This window comes from Heterodontus francisci, chromosome 3, assembly GCF_036365525.1.
Source record: "Heterodontus francisci isolate sHetFra1 chromosome 3, sHetFra1.hap1, whole genome shotgun sequence".
In the NCBI taxonomy this organism is placed as follows: Eukaryota; Metazoa; Chordata; class Chondrichthyes; order Heterodontiformes; family Heterodontidae; genus Heterodontus; species Heterodontus francisci.
In genome coordinates, this window is record NC_090373.1 from 100,215,758 (window position 1) to 100,231,805 (window position 16,048).

The window sequence follows — 16,048 nt, forward strand, 5'->3', positions numbered from 1 at the left end:
TATCAATTGCTGTAAAAACCCATCTGGTTCACTAATGTCCTATAGGGAAGGAAATCTTCCATCTTTACCTGGTCTGGCCTACATGTGACTCCAGACCCACAGCAAATGTGGTTGGCTCTTAATTGCCTTGTCAAGGCCAATTGGGGATGAGCAACAAATGCTGGCCTTGTCAATGATGGCCACATCCCATGAAAGAATAATATTCCATGAGCCTCAATTTCGTTAACAGTATTTTATGTGGTACTTTGTCAAATGCTTTCTGAAAAACCATAACATCCACTTTCTGTTATTTCATCAAAACATTCAATTAATCAACCATGATCTGCCTTTTACAAATATTCTTAAAATACCACAGCTGGTTTGTGAGGGAGGCCAAGCTGATGCTAACTTCGGCCCTGTTGAAACAGGAGTCTTGCAGTCATATTTTGTACCATCAGTATTTCAATATACGTTCAGCAGCCTATTTGACTACTGACTCCAGCAGAGCTCAGCCTGATCGGGTTCACACCCAGTACTTGCACATGCACTTCCATGAGGCTACACAAGATATCGGCTTCTGATCTGCAACTAATCAGCAGTTTTACAGCATAAATATGGTAACAAGGAGTGCCCGATGGACAATAGGTGGTAGAACTTCTGCAGGAATTTTCTTGATCTCCCACCATTAATTCAGCAGCAACCTCATGAAAGGCGTAATGGCCAAGCTGTTTCTCCAGGGTTTCTACTGATTGTTTGAAGTTACAGTAGGAGATTGGGTCCTTGTAGAAATTAACCCAAGTGTCTTAAATTCTTCCTTTATTTGTAATTGGCAAATTAGGTGACATTTCTCCTTTAAGTAGTTATGCAGATTTTTAAATAAATTGGAAGCAAAATAAAAATAGCAAAAAAAGATTCTTGATGCTAGCAATGCTTTTTAAAAATTAATTATTGTGAAACTTAGTAATCTCAAAGGGCTGAATCTCCAATCATTATATGCTAAAACTTGCGATGCACAAATGCTAGCAAGAACTTTTCATGCAAGGAGTGGTCTCCAAGATAAAAGCAAAAACTGTAGACTCATTTACAAGACAGTGATTGGAAGAATCTAAGTTGTTTTTAATTCTATATGGATTAGCTGTAGATATGCAATACCTTTCCTCGCCTACACCTTTCTTGTGATCTTGTAAATAAATTAATCGTACTCTATATAAAAGCTGGCATATTAGCACCCTCTAGTGGTTAGAACACTTTAAAATACATTTTTACACTGAGCAGATACAAAACATGCATTTACAAAAGCTGATTTGCTCACCAGTAGTCATAGCTTTCATCCCAGTTGTCAAAATGCACCAAGAAACGATTATCTACCATGTCAGACACTGTTGCCACACAAATGAATTCTGGATTCTTTTTATCAACGGCTTCTAGTTTCATACCCAGTCGGAAGCCTAATGGAGTAATTGTCTGAAACAAAAAGGGATTTAAAAAAAATATTTATTGTGCGATACATTATCGTGTTTATATTTATTTTATAAATTGCAAGAAAGCACAGTAGCACAGTGGTTAGCACCGCAGCCTCACAGCTCCAGCGATCTGGGTTCAATTCTGGGTACTGCCTGTGCGGAGTTTGCAAGTTCTCCCTGTGACCGCGTGGGTTTTCGCTGGGTGCTCCAGTTTCCTCCCACAGCCAAAGACTTGCAGGTTGATAGGTAAATTGGCCATTATAAATTGCCTCTAGTATAGGTTGGGGAATGGAGGGAAGATGGGGATGTGATAGCAATATGGGATTAATGCAGGATTAGTATAGGTGGGTGGTTGATGGTCGGTACAGACTCGGTGGGCTGAAGGGCCTGTTTCAGTGCTGTATCTCTAAAAAATAAAAACAAAATTGGTTATAGATCTGGCACTGCCACGTAGGAGTCTACCATATGCCCCTTAATAGCTTGACTAAGTTGCTGTTCACAAAACTCGGCTTTTCATCTTAGGTTTCGCTGCAATTATTCAAGGATAGTTTTTGCCCTAGAATTATACTTGAAATTGCCGAACTGTATTAACCAAATAAACATTAAATAGGCATTGGTGATCCTTGAAAATGTTTCATTTTATTTTTATCTAAATAAAATGCTGGGGTATGGGAATAATAAATAAAAACAAGGTAACTTGCATCAGAATGCCAGTGTCACAACACATTCTATGCTGTAAACAGGGTAAGTAATTTGTTGTCAGTTAGATACACTCAGAAATCAACACTTTCACTGCCTCCAGGATTCCTTTTTGAAAAACTGTGGTATTTAGGCAGCAAATCGTGCCACACATGGCGAGGGTAGAAGTTGATGGAATTTGTCACGATTTGTTGAGTCATTTGCCCTAGTTATAAATGGGAGTACCAATATTAAGCACCACTGAGTACAAAGATACAGGGTCAATATCTCCACTGAATTCCTAATCCCAGCTGTATTGCATGGCCAGGTTAAATGTGGAGGCCAGGCAACTCCCTACAGGGGAAGGAAGGTCAATAGTGAGTCAGCCTTGACATTACTGAATAACTCATGATAGTCAGCTAAAGTAGCTCTTGTTAGTGCACTGTCTGATGAGGACTAAACAAAAGGAGTGAGAAAGTCAGCCATAAATATTAGAATGTAAACGGTCATCATGACATATAGGGGCTATAGTTTCACATCTCCTCCTGCACACTCCTGTACTTTACGAGAAGTGCGGTGGAAGGGCCGGAATTTAGGCTCAGACCCCAGGTACTGGCCTTGTGAGGGAACTCCTATTCACCCTCGTAAGGGGTGCAGCCTCTAACTACCCAATGTCAGTAGCATAAGAGGGGCCTGGGCCAAGGTTAGGGATAGGGCTTCCCACCATTGAAATCTCCCACATCCTGAGTTGTGAGACCAAGATGTACTGGTCTGCCGAAATACGAAGTGGGTCCCAATTAGTTCCTTGGCCAGGATCATAGCTTGGCCTCAAAAGGAAAAAAGGGCAAGTTTTTCTTTTGGAAGATCACATACTGCAGCCCCCTTGCAAAAGGGGCTCCTTGGGGTACTTGTTATGAAAATGCTTCAATTTTTTGTTAAATTTGAGGACTTGGGTTTGAAAACTGAAAAGGATTCCATGGATGCTGGACTTTGCTTTTTTTTTTAAAAAAAAGAGGTCATCGGAAGGTCTTTTGGACTTGGTTTCTAAACAACCCTTACTGGAAGTCACCTGTCTGCAGATAAATACCCAGCAAGGGTTTTTTTTGACTTGGGGGAGATGTTTACAGAGCAGTGACAGGTCACGATTTATAGGGGTCAGGAGGCTTGACTCGAGATATTGTTTTTGGTTTCACTTTGGACAGTGTATTGGGATGTGAACTGTTTTGAAGGCAGTTGGAGAACAGTCACCATCAGCACCCTCTTCCATCTCTTTGAGAACTTCCTGAGAATCAAGTGTAAGAAATAGAGAAACTGATGTTGCATTTCTCCTGAAAAGCCTGCCAGAAACTCCTGGTTCCGCATTTCTCCTGGAAAGCCTGCCAAACCGATCTTCAACGTCACCGGAAAAGAACTGTTTAGAAAGATCCCAGTGACAGCCATCTACGCGTATTTGGGATGCTATACCAAAAAGGGACAACTGACATCTTTCCATATCTTCTCTTTTTTTCCCCAAGGATTAGCAAGAATTTGGCCAAAGTATTCTTTTTTTGTAACAGAGCTCTAAAGAGAAAATCTCTATTTTTTGGTTAAATGGTGTGTGAGAGCATGAGAGCTAAGATAAAAAGAGAACTTTCATATTTCAATCTGTGTGTTAATGATTTGCTTCATTACTGGTTAAGTCTGGTTTTATAATAAACTGATAATATTGTTGTTTATTAAAGAATCCTGCTTGGTGTACTTTATTCTGGGATAAAAATAGAATCTAAGATTGACTATCGTTAACTGGGTACACATTTAAATATATGTTGTGATCTGTGGAAAAGTGGAACTAGAAAAAAAAACATTGCATTCCTCCCACCTTGGTTGTAACAGTACTGTAAACCTCTTTGGGTGGAGGAGGGAAACATGGCACCCCATGTTGCATTGGGATTCCTGTTTTAAGGCAGGCACCCTTAGTGGCATGGCCACCCACTGTTTTCATGCAAAATAAGGAATCTCCCCAAACTCCAAGAACACTGACAGTGTCAGGCTGGTGCTGGAACTGTTCAAATACTTAAGGCATGTAACATTCATCGAGAAACACGCAAATATTCCCTCCCAGTAATCTGCTGTAAAAGATTTAAAGATTTAACAGGAGAAAAAAAGTGTTGTGGCAGAAAGATCAACCAGAAACAGTTAATTAATGGATGTGTAGTACATGTGGCCATTAATATCCATCACACATTGAGCTATGAAGCTGATTCTGACTCTTCTATGTGCTTGTATGTCTGAATAATCTTAATTTCCGAATAATGTATGTTATTGTATTGTACATTAAATGTACAGCATATTTTGCTATTTAATGTTTTTAATGGAACTCAGTACTGACTTTTCTTGCCTTTTAGAAACAGTTTCTACTCTCTGAATATACTATTTACAAAAAAAAAATAATGTTAACATATTGGAAGCAACATATTGCCCCGGAAAAAATACTATGCATGACCCGAATATATGCTTAGCACAATGCTGATCTACAGCTCATTTGCCATGTCATATGCATAAAATCATAGCTCAAAAAAAGTGGTTCTGATTCAAGAGCTCATTTCATTCCTGAAAATCAGGTGCAACCCATTCCAATTTCTATCCCAAAGAGTTTTAGTAAGTCCAACTGGAGAATACCCAGCACATAGGTCCCTGCTGCAGTCTCCTCTTTGCGATCTTCTGCGCCTGCTCGTTGGTTAGGTAGTGGGCTTGGCCTCATTCGGGGAGGGACACAGATGAAAGTTAAGGTGAAAGAAAGAAAGACTTGCATTTATATAGCGCTTTTCATGACCACCTGACATCTCAAGGACAATTAAGTACTTTTGAAGTGCAGTCACTGTGTAAATGTAGGGAACGCAGCAGCCAATTTGTGCACAGCAAGCTCCCACAAACAGCAATGTGATAATGACCAGATAATCTGTTTTTGTGATGTTGATAGGGATAAATATTTGCCAGGACACCAGGATAACTCCCCTGCTCTTCTTTGAAATATTGCCATGGGATTTTTTAACCGCCCCCAGCAGGCAGATGGGGCCTCGGTTTAACGTCTAATCTGAAAAAAATGACATCTCTGACAGTGCAGCACTCCTTCAGTATCAAAGTGTCAACGTTTATTTTGTGCTCAAGACCTAGAATGGGACTTGAACCTGGAACCTTGCGACCCAAAGGTGAAAGTGCTACCTACTCAGCTACGGTTGAGGCCCAGTCATTAAAATCGTCACTGTGCCACTGCAGGACTTGCACTCTTTAAAATAGGGGCTTGGGTGTTTCAAAGTGAAAGTGTTCCATTCACCAGCATTATTATTCTTCACCATGAAATGCACATAATTCACAAACAAAAACTGAAACCACATTTTTACAGCATGATAGCTGTGGGAATCTCACCAGTTTCATTATGTTGAGTAATGCAATGTGCTTACTGTATTTTGATTTTCGAACAGGGATTTGGGCACAGCTTGAGCCTTGCACATCTTCAGATATGACGGCCAGTTAAACTCATCGTCTTTGTATCCTAGAACAGATAAAATTACCAGTCAACTTCACAAGCAGACACATTAACATAAAGTGAGGTGAGGTGAGAGTGACTGCCCTTGACATCAAGGCAGCATTTGACAGAGTATGGCATCAAGGGGCACAGGCAAAACTGGAGTAAATGGGAATTGGGGGAAAACTCTCCACTGGCTGGAGTCATACCTAGCACAAAGGAAGATGGTTGTAGTAGTTGGAGGTCAATCATCTCAGTCCAAGGATATCAGTGCAGGAGTTCCTCAGGGTAGTGGCCTAGGCCCAACCATCTTCAGCTGCTTCCTCAATGACCTCCTCTCCATCATAAGGTCAGAAGTGGGGATGTTCACTGATGATCGCACAATGTTCAGCACCATTTACAACACCTCAGATAATGAAGCAGCCCATGTCCAGATGCAGCACGATCTGGACAACATGCAGGCTTGGGATGATATGTGAAAAGTAACATTCGCGCCACACAAGTGCCAGGCAGTGACCATCTCCCCTTGATGTTTAATGGCATTACCATCGCTGAATCCCCCACCAACATCCTGGGGGTTACCATTGACCAGAACTGGACCGGCCACATAAATACTGTGGCTACAAAAGCAGATCAAAGGCTAAGAATTCTGTGGCGAGTAACTCAGCTCCCATCTCCCCAATGCCAGTCCACCATCTACAAGGCACGTGTGATGGAATACTCTCCACTTGCCTGAAGGGGTGCATCTCCAACACTGAAGAAGCTCAACACCATCCAGGATAAAGCAGCCCACTTGAACGGCACCCCATTCACCACCTTCAACATTCAATCCCTTCACCACCGACGCACAATGGTAGCAGTGTGCACCATTTACATGATGCACTACAGCAACGCACCAAGGCTCCTTCAACAGCACCTTTCAAACCCGTGACTTCTACCACCTAGAGGGACAAGGGCAGCAGATGCATGGGAACACCACCACCTGCAAGTTCCCCTCCAAGCCACACACCATCCTGACTTGGGATTATAATCATCTTCCCTTCACTGTCGCTGGGCCAAAATCCTGGAACTCCCTTCTGAACAGCAGTGTTGGTGTACCTACACCCCAAGGACTGCAGTAGTTCAAGAAGGCAGCTCACCACCACCTTCTGAAGGGCAATTAGGGATGGGCAACAAATGCTGGCCTAGCCAGCAATGCCCACATCCCACGAACGAGTAAAAAACAAAATAAATGTTACTATCCACAGATCCCTATCCATTCGCTCAGAGGGTTGTCAATCTTTGGAATGCTAGAGGGTTATAGATGTTCCATCATTGAATATATTCAAGGCTGGGATAGGTAGATTTTTGATCTCTCAGGGAGTCAAGGGATACGGGAAGCAGGCAGGAAAGTGGAGTTGAGATAGATCAGCCACAATCATATTGAATGATGGAGCAGGTTCACGGGCCATATGGTCTACTCCTGCTCCTATTTCTTATGTTCTTATTCACAAAAAAATGGCATTACTTCAACAGAAAACAGCATTTACAATGAAATTGAACAATAAAATCCAACTGGTCTTCTGAAAAGGGTTGAGCTTCATTTCATCATGACCCGCCTTATTAGTGAGCCACTTTATAAATTCATTGGTTCTTTTTTTAGCCAATCTTAGTTTATCCAGATTCTTTTGAATGTTATGAATTTTGCCTATAGCAATCACCTGGCTGTAATAAAGTCTGGTGAATGGGAATAGTCAGATATATGGAACATTTAATTCGCCCTCTGTATCCCTACTCAAAAGCATAATTTCATGAACAGTAACAGAGAGCAGGAAACCTGCATACTCTGAGGGGTATTGCAATTTGCAGCTATGCCAGGACTATCACTTTCATTGTGCAGCTATATTCCTAAAACAAAATACAGCATTGAGCTTGTTGTAGCTATAAGGTTACAAAGTCAGAAGATGGAGGATTTCTCATACCAACCTTCAATCCAAACTTTGTCTCTACAATAGGTATGTGCTCTCCATCCTCCTTTATAGCTCCAAAACCGGGCTCCTTGAGCAAACTGACAAAAATGCACAAACATTCCAAATATGGTGTCAATGTCATGTCACAAGTATCCACTGGTATGAATGCAGATGCCACCTCAAAAACAGGTCATTTTACACTGAGATCACGATTCAGTAGTGTGTGCATGCAATGGCATAGGCAGGATTTTCCTTCTGAGGGCAGGAAACTGATGTCGGGTCTGGATCTCAATCCCACCTTCAGTGGGGGGAAGCAGTCACTACTCCTAGTTTTCACAGGGGTCGACTGTTAATTGGCTGAAGGGCAGGTTGGAAAGAGCACGGGCCCGTTTTAAATCCATGACAGCAGCCATTACTGTGGCTGGCGTTTCATGAAACAATTGCTGTGGTGCTGTTACTGATGGAGCAGGGAACAAAGAGGGCTGGAACCTAGGGCAGGGCTGCCCCTTGCTTTACGGATGCTGACCTGGAGGTCCTCCACAAAGCAGTGAGGGAAAGGAGGGAGGTCTTCTTTCCAGAAGGTGGCAGGAGAAGGCCGCCCTCCCGGACAAAGCAGGCCTGCATCGATGCAGCGGAGACAGTGAGCAGATGGCGTGCGGTCTGCAGGAACTGGGCACAGTGCAGGAAGGTTCAATTACCTTATTCGCTCTAGTGAGGTGAATGTGACGCAATACCCTTAGGAAAGGCCTCTGGCTATTCAACCTCCAGCAGACACACCAGCTGCGGGTGCCTGCTGCTTCTGAACATGGGAGAAATGTGTGCCCAGGGTACTTACTCCCCCCTCAGCAAGGCTCAGAGCCACAGTGCTGTTGAGGACCTGCCAGCACTGATACATACAGCCTCTAATTTACATAGCCATTAGTATTAGCCATAGAGGCCAGCAGTGCCTTCTCTCTCTTCTTTCTGTCCTTGCAGGAGAAGCGGGCACATAATGCCCGTGAGACGGCTCTGACAGGAGGAGGGGTTCCATACCTGCACATCACCACCACAATGGAAAAGGGAGCCATGGTGATCACCAGGGTCGCAGACCGTGAGCAAGTTGGGGAAGGCGAGATAGAGCACTGGTGGAGAGGGCGAATAGAAACTGGAATGTGCAGATTAAGGGGGTCCATTGAACTCCAGTCCATCCAATAGGATGCCAAAAACTGAACTACATTGGGAAGCCTAAGCACTACAGAGACTTCTGCTCTCCAAGGCTAGTTATTAAGAGCTCTACCTGTGTCTCCCACAGATGCTGACATCGAGGCACAAAGTCCAATTCCTGTACCATCACCGGGCCAAGCACACCCTCCAGCAGCACAGATACAATCACTTCGGTGGATCCTTGTGTGCACTGGGTGATGAGCACATGACGAGTGTACAGGAGGAGGTGACAGAGGCAGAGGCAGCAGTAAGCAGTCCCCCTTGGAGGATGGAAGACAGACACAGCCCTGCTCATCTTGGTACAGATGCAGGGCCTTGGGAGTCACAGGAAATGAGGCTCCACTTAGACCAGCAGCATCAGATGTGCTCCCACATGTCAGTATTCCCTGAGGCAGTGTGCAGTCTTAGGCTGAGAACGGAGGAGTCCATCCAGCTCATGTTCATCTTCATGACTCAGGGATTTCAGCGCATGAGCTCCTCCACGGAGAGTGGCCAACTCATGGAGAGCCATATGAGTGCACACTGACGTACACAGGATGCCACATTGTGTAACCTTGACTGGTTAGTGGCACTGAGATGTTTGGAGGTGATACCAGTTGCATCCCAGTTGGTGCTCCCCTCCAGCCATCCCAGTGCCAGTTAAGGGCTAAGGCAATCACCAAGGAGGATGAGTGTGCCACCCCTCAGCGGGCGCCATGATCAGCGGCCTCCTTGCCCCTCTGACTGAAGGACATCTGTGCAGCAGGGCCCAGTGACAGAGGCTGCCCCTACATTGATGGCAGTGCAGCAGCCTCTGGAGGTGCCCCCACTGGCACTGTCATGACGAGGATTACCGCCACGTGCTTCTCAGCTCAAGCGACCAGGCTACCTCCACCTCCTGAGGCCACAAGGAGAGCACCGCGTAGAAGTGGCTGAGAGCGGAGGCCACCGCATTGGGCAGAGCAAGACGTAGGTCACTGGAGTTTGCTTCACATGTAACTGTGCACTGTTCATCTTTCTGAGCACCATGTAAACATTGACACATAAAGTCAGACATGTGAGCCTCCTTTTATTAGTGGCAGGACAGGAAGAGAGATAAAGTGGTGATGGGAGCAAAGGTCAGTGAACAGTGATAGTGAAACCTCTGGGCAGATGTGCATCCTTCATTAGGCGGTAGAAGTTGATCTGTTTGAGGCTGCATCATCAATGGAAGTGTTTTCACAGGCATCTCAAAGTGAGTTCCGTACCATGCTCTTCCTCCTGGGTCACAGCAGGTCAGCTGAAATGTGCCTGGTTCAGATGATCCCTGATGTTAATGGCATCCTGATGAGACTGTCGAGCCCTGTGCAGCCGGAGCACCTGTGTTCTGTATCTTCCTCAGATAAGCTGTGTGAATCCAGCACTTTGCCCTCTTCAAGGTCCATGTTATGGAGAGTGCAGCAGACCACCACAATACGCGAGACTCTTGCAGGAGTGTACTACAGGGCGCCATCCGACTGGTCCAAGCACCAGAACTGTATCTTCAGAAGTCCTATGGCCTAGTCAATGGTTGTCCTCGTGAGCAAATGGCTTTGGCTGTCGCACCTCTGTGTTGGGTTCTCGTAGAGCAGTGAAAAACCAACTCTTCAAGGGATATCCCTTGTCCCCTAGAATCCGTCTACGGAGATTGGGGGTGGAATAAAGAGCTGCGGCTGAGGATTAACGAGTCATAGCAGTGGCCGGGGCAGTAAGCGCCGCATGCAGAAAACTCTTGTTGTGGTCGCAGACCAGTTGAACATTGAGGGAGTAGAAGCCCTTCCTGTTGATGAATCTCACTGGTCGGTCACTCGGTGCCTTGATGGCCACGAGTGCAATCAGCAACACCCTACACCTGGGTGAGTCCAGCAATGGAGGTGACACTCAATGCCTGTGCCTGCAAGGCCCCATCTGTCTTAAATTGTATGTACTGACCAGCTTTCGCAAAAAGGACCTCAGTGACGTGCAAGATGCAGTAGTGTGCTGCTGTTTGCGAGATGCCACCAAGATCTTCAGCTGATCCTTGGAAGGAGCCAGAGGCGAAGAAGTTCAAGGCCACATTGACTTTGACTGGCAGGACATGGCGTGCAGTGCTGAAAGGTATGAGGTCTTCCATGCTGAGGGCACAAATCTCTGTCTATCTGCCTGGAGAGACGCAGTCTCCTCTGGAACTGGTTCTTGGTCATCTCCAGGTGGCTCCACCTTTGGCAGTAGATCCTATGCTGAGGGCATGACCCCCATTGCCTTCCTGTCTTTCGTCCCTTTCCTCTGCCCTCCCGATACTTGAGGCGCTGCCTTGCGAAGGATGTTGCGCCTCATCGCCACTGGACCCAGAATGAGTGTCACGCTCCCATTGCCAGCTGCTGTCTTCCTTGTGCTCAGATGGCCTCCCAATTGTGTTTAACAGCCTTGCACCTAATACCCCTGCAATGTCAACAAAGTGACAACCCTTCTGCACTGACCATTCACTCCGCAACCTGTGTGCCAATGGCCATGTTGCCCTCTGCTCCATTCTGTCCCTGCTATATATCCTCTTCAGTGTACCTGCTCTGCCCCGGACACAGCGTGCAGCCCCTGCGCCCCCGCTAAAATCTGAACATGGCACTCAACAAGCTCGTAGCTAATCTTAATTACAGCTAATAATGGATTGGGCAGGTTTTCGAAGCAACCCTCCCCCTGCCTTGGTGAAACTCAGTGGCACCGGGAATGGCAACAAGAAACCAGCACGCAGGACAACGCTGTTATTTTTATCCCCGGCACGCCTCCGTTTCTGCCCCTGGCAGGACCTGAAAATTCAGCCCAGTCTTTGTTATTTTTAATATATTTAATCCTCAACCAAGGATTCCCCCCCACTGTGGTTGACAGGGCCCTCAACAGTGTCCAGCCCATTTCCCGCACCTCTACCCTCACCCCTTCCCCTCCCTCCCAGAACCAAGACAAGGTTCCCCTTGTCCTCACTTTCCACCCATCAGCCTCCATATCCAAAGGATCATACTCCGTCATTTTCGCCACCTCCAGCATGATGCTGCTACCAAACGCATCTTCCCCTCCCTTCCCCTGTCAGCATTCCGAAGGGATCATTCCCTCCGCGACACCCTGGTCCACTCCTCCATTACCCCCACCACCTCATCCCCTTCCCATGGCACCTTCCCCTGCAATCGCAGAAGGTGTAATACCTGCCCATTTACCTCCTCTCTCCTGACTATCCCAGGCCCCAAACACTCCTTTCAGGTGAAGCAGCGATTTACTTGTACTTCTTTCAAAGTAGTATACTGTATTCGCTGCTCACAATGTGGTCTCCTCTACACTGTGGAGACCAAATGCAGACTGGGTGACTGCTTTGCGGAACATCTCTGCTCAGTCCGAAAGCATGACCCCGAGCTTCCAGTTGCTTGCCATTTCAACACTCCCCCCTTCTCTCATGCTCACATCTCTGTCCTGGGATTGCTGTAGTGTTCCAGTGAACATTAACACAAGCTTGAGGAACGGTATCTCATTTTCCGATTAGGCAGAATACAGCCTGCCGGACTGAACATTAAGTTCAATCATTTCAGAGCATGACAGGTTTACGTTTATTTTTAATTAGTTTTCCTTCTTTCTTTTTTATACTTTTTGTGTTTATTTGATTTTATTTCAGTTTGTTCAGTTTGCCTACCCACTGTTTTTTTTCATGTTTGTGCTTGTGGCTGTTCAGTTTTCAGTCCATTAACACCCCATCTGTACTAATGCTTTGTCTTTCAACACACCATTAACATATTGTTTGCCTTTGCTCCATTACCTTGTCCTATCTACACCTTCTCCTTTGTTATCTCTTGCCCCACCCCCACTTTACTTGCTTAAAACCTTTCATATTTCTAATATCTGCTAGTTCTGAAGAAGGGTCACTGATCTAAAACGTTAATTCTGCTTCTCTCTCCACAGATGCTGCCAGACCTGCTGAGTATTTCCAGCATTTCTTATTTTTATTTCAGATTTTCAGTATCCGCAGTATTTTGCTTTTATTATTTTTAAATTACATCTGTATATCCTACTAAACAGCATTTGATCTAATGTACTTGCTATGGCGATAATTCCAAAATCAAACCTTCATATTCTTTCCCTTTTGTTCTTATCCTAATAAAAATGTTATCAGGAAGACGCTTTATCATCAGATTCGCAGAAACTATTTTGTTGTTTCACTCAATAACCAAATAAAACTGTGAATTATACTCCATGTTGTCCCCTGTGCACAGTGTTCCTATCCTTATCTGCTTGCTTCTTTCTGTTCCTTGGTGTTGGGAATTTGGCCCTAGAGGAGTATATAGTAAGTGCAGGGGGTACTTGAAGTAATTAGGAGAGCGAAGAGGGGACATGAAAAAACACTGGTGGGCAAGATAAAGGAAAATCCCAAGATGTTTTATAAGTATATTAAGGGCAAGAGGATAACCAGGAAACCAGGGCCCATTAGGGACCAAAGTGGCAATCTATGTGTAGAGCCGGAGGATATTGTTGAGGTTTTAAATGATTACTTTTCATCTGTGTTCACTATGGAGAAGGACGATGTAGGTGTAGAGATCAGGGAGGGGGATTGTGATATACTTGAACAAATTAGCATTGAAAAGGAGGAGGTATTAACGGTTTTAGCAGACTTAAAAGTGGATAAATCCCCAGGCCCAGATGAGATGCATCCCAGGCTGCTATGTGAGGCAAGGGAGAAGATTTGCAGGGACTCTGACACAAATTTTCAAATCCTCTCTGGCCGCAGGAGAGGTGCCAGAGGATTGGAGGACAGCGAATGAGGCCCATTATTTAAGGGTAGCAGGGATAAACCAGGTAATTACAGGCCACTGAGTCTAACATCAGTGGCAGGGAAACTATTGGAAAATATTCTGAGGGACAGGATTAATCTCCACTTGGAGAGGCAGGGGTTAACCAAGGATAGTCAGCATGGCTTTGTCAGGGGGAGATCATGTCTAACAAATTTGATTGAATTTTTCGAGGAAGTGACTAGCTGTGTAGATGAGGGTAAAGCAGTTGATGTAGTCTACATGGACTTCAGTAAGGCTTTTGATAAGGTCCCGCATGGGAGATTGGTCAAAAAGGTAAGAGCCCATGGGATCCAGGGTAATTTGACAAATTGGATCCAAAATTGCTTAGTGGCAGAAGGCAGAGGGTGATGGGCAAGGGTTGTTTTTGCAATTGGAAGCCTGTAACCAGTGGTGTACCGCAAGGATTGGTGCTGGGACCCTTGCTGTTTGTAGTGTACGTTAATGATTTAAATGTGAATATAGGAGCTATGCTCAGTCAGTTCGCAGATGACACGAAAATTGGTGGTGTTGTAAATAGTGGGGAGGAAAGCCCTAGATTACAGGACGATATAGATGGGCTAGTAAGATGGGCGGAGCAGTGGCAAATGGAATTTAATCCTGAGAAGTGTGAGGTGATGCATTTTGGGAGAACTAACAAGGCAAGGGAATATACAATGTATGGTAGGACCCTAGGAAGTAGAGGGTCAGAGGGACTTTGCTGTACTTGTCCATAGATCACTGAAGGCAGCAGCACAGGTAGATAAAAGTGGTTAGGAAGGTAGATGGGATACTTGCCTTTATTAGCCGAGGCATAGAATATAAGAGCAGGGAGGTTATGATGGAGCTGTATAAAACGCTAGTTAGGTCACAGCTAGAGTACTGTGTACAGTTCTGGTCGCCAGACTATAGGAAGGATGTGATTGCACTGGAGAGGGTGCAGAGGAGATTCACTAGGATGTTGCCTGGGCTGGAGCATTTCAGCTATGAAGAGAGACTGGATAGGCTAGGGTTGTTTTTCTTAGAGCAGAGAAGGCGGAGGGGGGACCTGATTGAGGTATAAAAAAATTATGAGGGGCATAGATAGAGATACGAAGAAACCTTTTCCCTTAGCGGAGGTGTCAATAACCAGGGGGCATAAATTTAAGGTAAGGGGCAGGAGGTTTAGAGGGGATTGGAGAAAAAAATTATCACCCAGAGGGTGGTTGGAATCTGGAATGCACTGCCTGAAGGGGTGGTAGAGGCAGGAACTCTCACAACATTTAAGAAGTATTTAGATGAGCACTTGAAACGCCATAGCATACAAGGCTACGGGCCAAGTGCTGGAAAATGGGATTAGAATGATAGGTGCTTGATGGCTGGTGTGGACACGGCAGGCCAAAGGGCCGATTTCTGTGCTGTATGACTCTATATTCAACCATTTATTCAGAATATTTCCATTGAGAACCATTTATTAGTCCATTAATAGAAACCTGTCAATTTCAATATTTCACAATTTAACCAATTTTCGTAAGTAATTTATTCCACCTGGCCACGACACTTTATAAAACAAGAATCTATGAATTCCATTTGTGCGCATCTCAAACATCAATAAGTTCACAAAATAGAAATCCATCTATGATTTCTTCCTCCTCCCAATTACATTCCATTTTCAATCTAGGTGCAGCAGAAACACTGAGTCATTAAATTCCTGTTCACAAAAATCTTCAATAATTTTCATTCCTTTAAAAAAATCCATGCGAGTTCCTCTTATTTTTCTGTTCAAGCTGAACAAATATTCAGAAAGTCTGCAGAAACACTGGTGACAATTTTAACCCTCCAGGGCAGGCAGGGGGGGCATTAAAATGAAAACAAAAGGGTAACAAAACCTCCAACGTGCCCACATCCATTCTTAATGGAGGCAGATTGGGTGGGGGGGGTGGTCGGGCAACCACAAGCTCTCAGGTGCAGGTCCAGGTACCTTTTAAAAGAGTTGAGGGTTTCTGCCTCCAATATCGATCTGGGAAGGGAATTCCAGATACCCACTACCCTCTGGGTGAAAAAAGTTTTTCCTCATGTTCCCTCTAATCCTTCTACCAATCACCTTGAATCTGTGCTCCCTGGTAAATGACCTCTCTGCTAGGGGAAACAGGTCCTTCCGGTCTACTCTATCTAGGCTCCTCATAATTTTGCACACCTCAATTAACCCCTCAGCCTCCACTTTTCTAAGGAAACAGCCCTAGCCGATCCAATCTTTCCTCATAGCTGCAACTTTTGAGCCCTGGCAACATTCTTGTAAATCTCCTCTGTACTCTCTCCACAGCAATTATGTCCTTCTGTAATGTGGTGATCAGAACTGCATGCAATACTCCAGCTGTGGCCTATACAGTACCAGCGTCTTATACAGTTCCAGCATTACATCCCTGCTTTTGTATTCTATACCTCGGGTAATAAAGCAAAACATTCCATATGCCTTCTTCACCACTCTATCTACCTGTCCTGCTACCTTCAGGG

At 44.9% G+C, this 16,048-nt stretch overlaps 1 protein-coding gene across 7 annotated transcripts in view; it reads right to left on the reverse strand.

Annotated features, from left to right (window-relative positions):
- The window catches only part of l3mbtl3 (L3MBTL histone methyl-lysine binding protein 3), a 188,813-nt gene that overhangs the window by 114,406 nt on the left and 58,359 nt on the right, over positions 1-16,048 (reverse strand). For all 7 annotated transcript variants that reach the window (XM_068025130.1, XM_068025140.1, XM_068025119.1 and 4 more), the window contains 2 exons: positions 5,561-5,652; positions 1,292-1,443 (listed from right to left, as the gene is read on the reverse strand). In XM_068025130.1, coding sequence (XP_067881231.1) covers positions 1,292-1,443; positions 5,561-5,652 — 244 coding nt within the window. The remainder of the gene's footprint in view (positions 1-1,291; positions 1,444-5,560; positions 5,653-16,048) is intronic.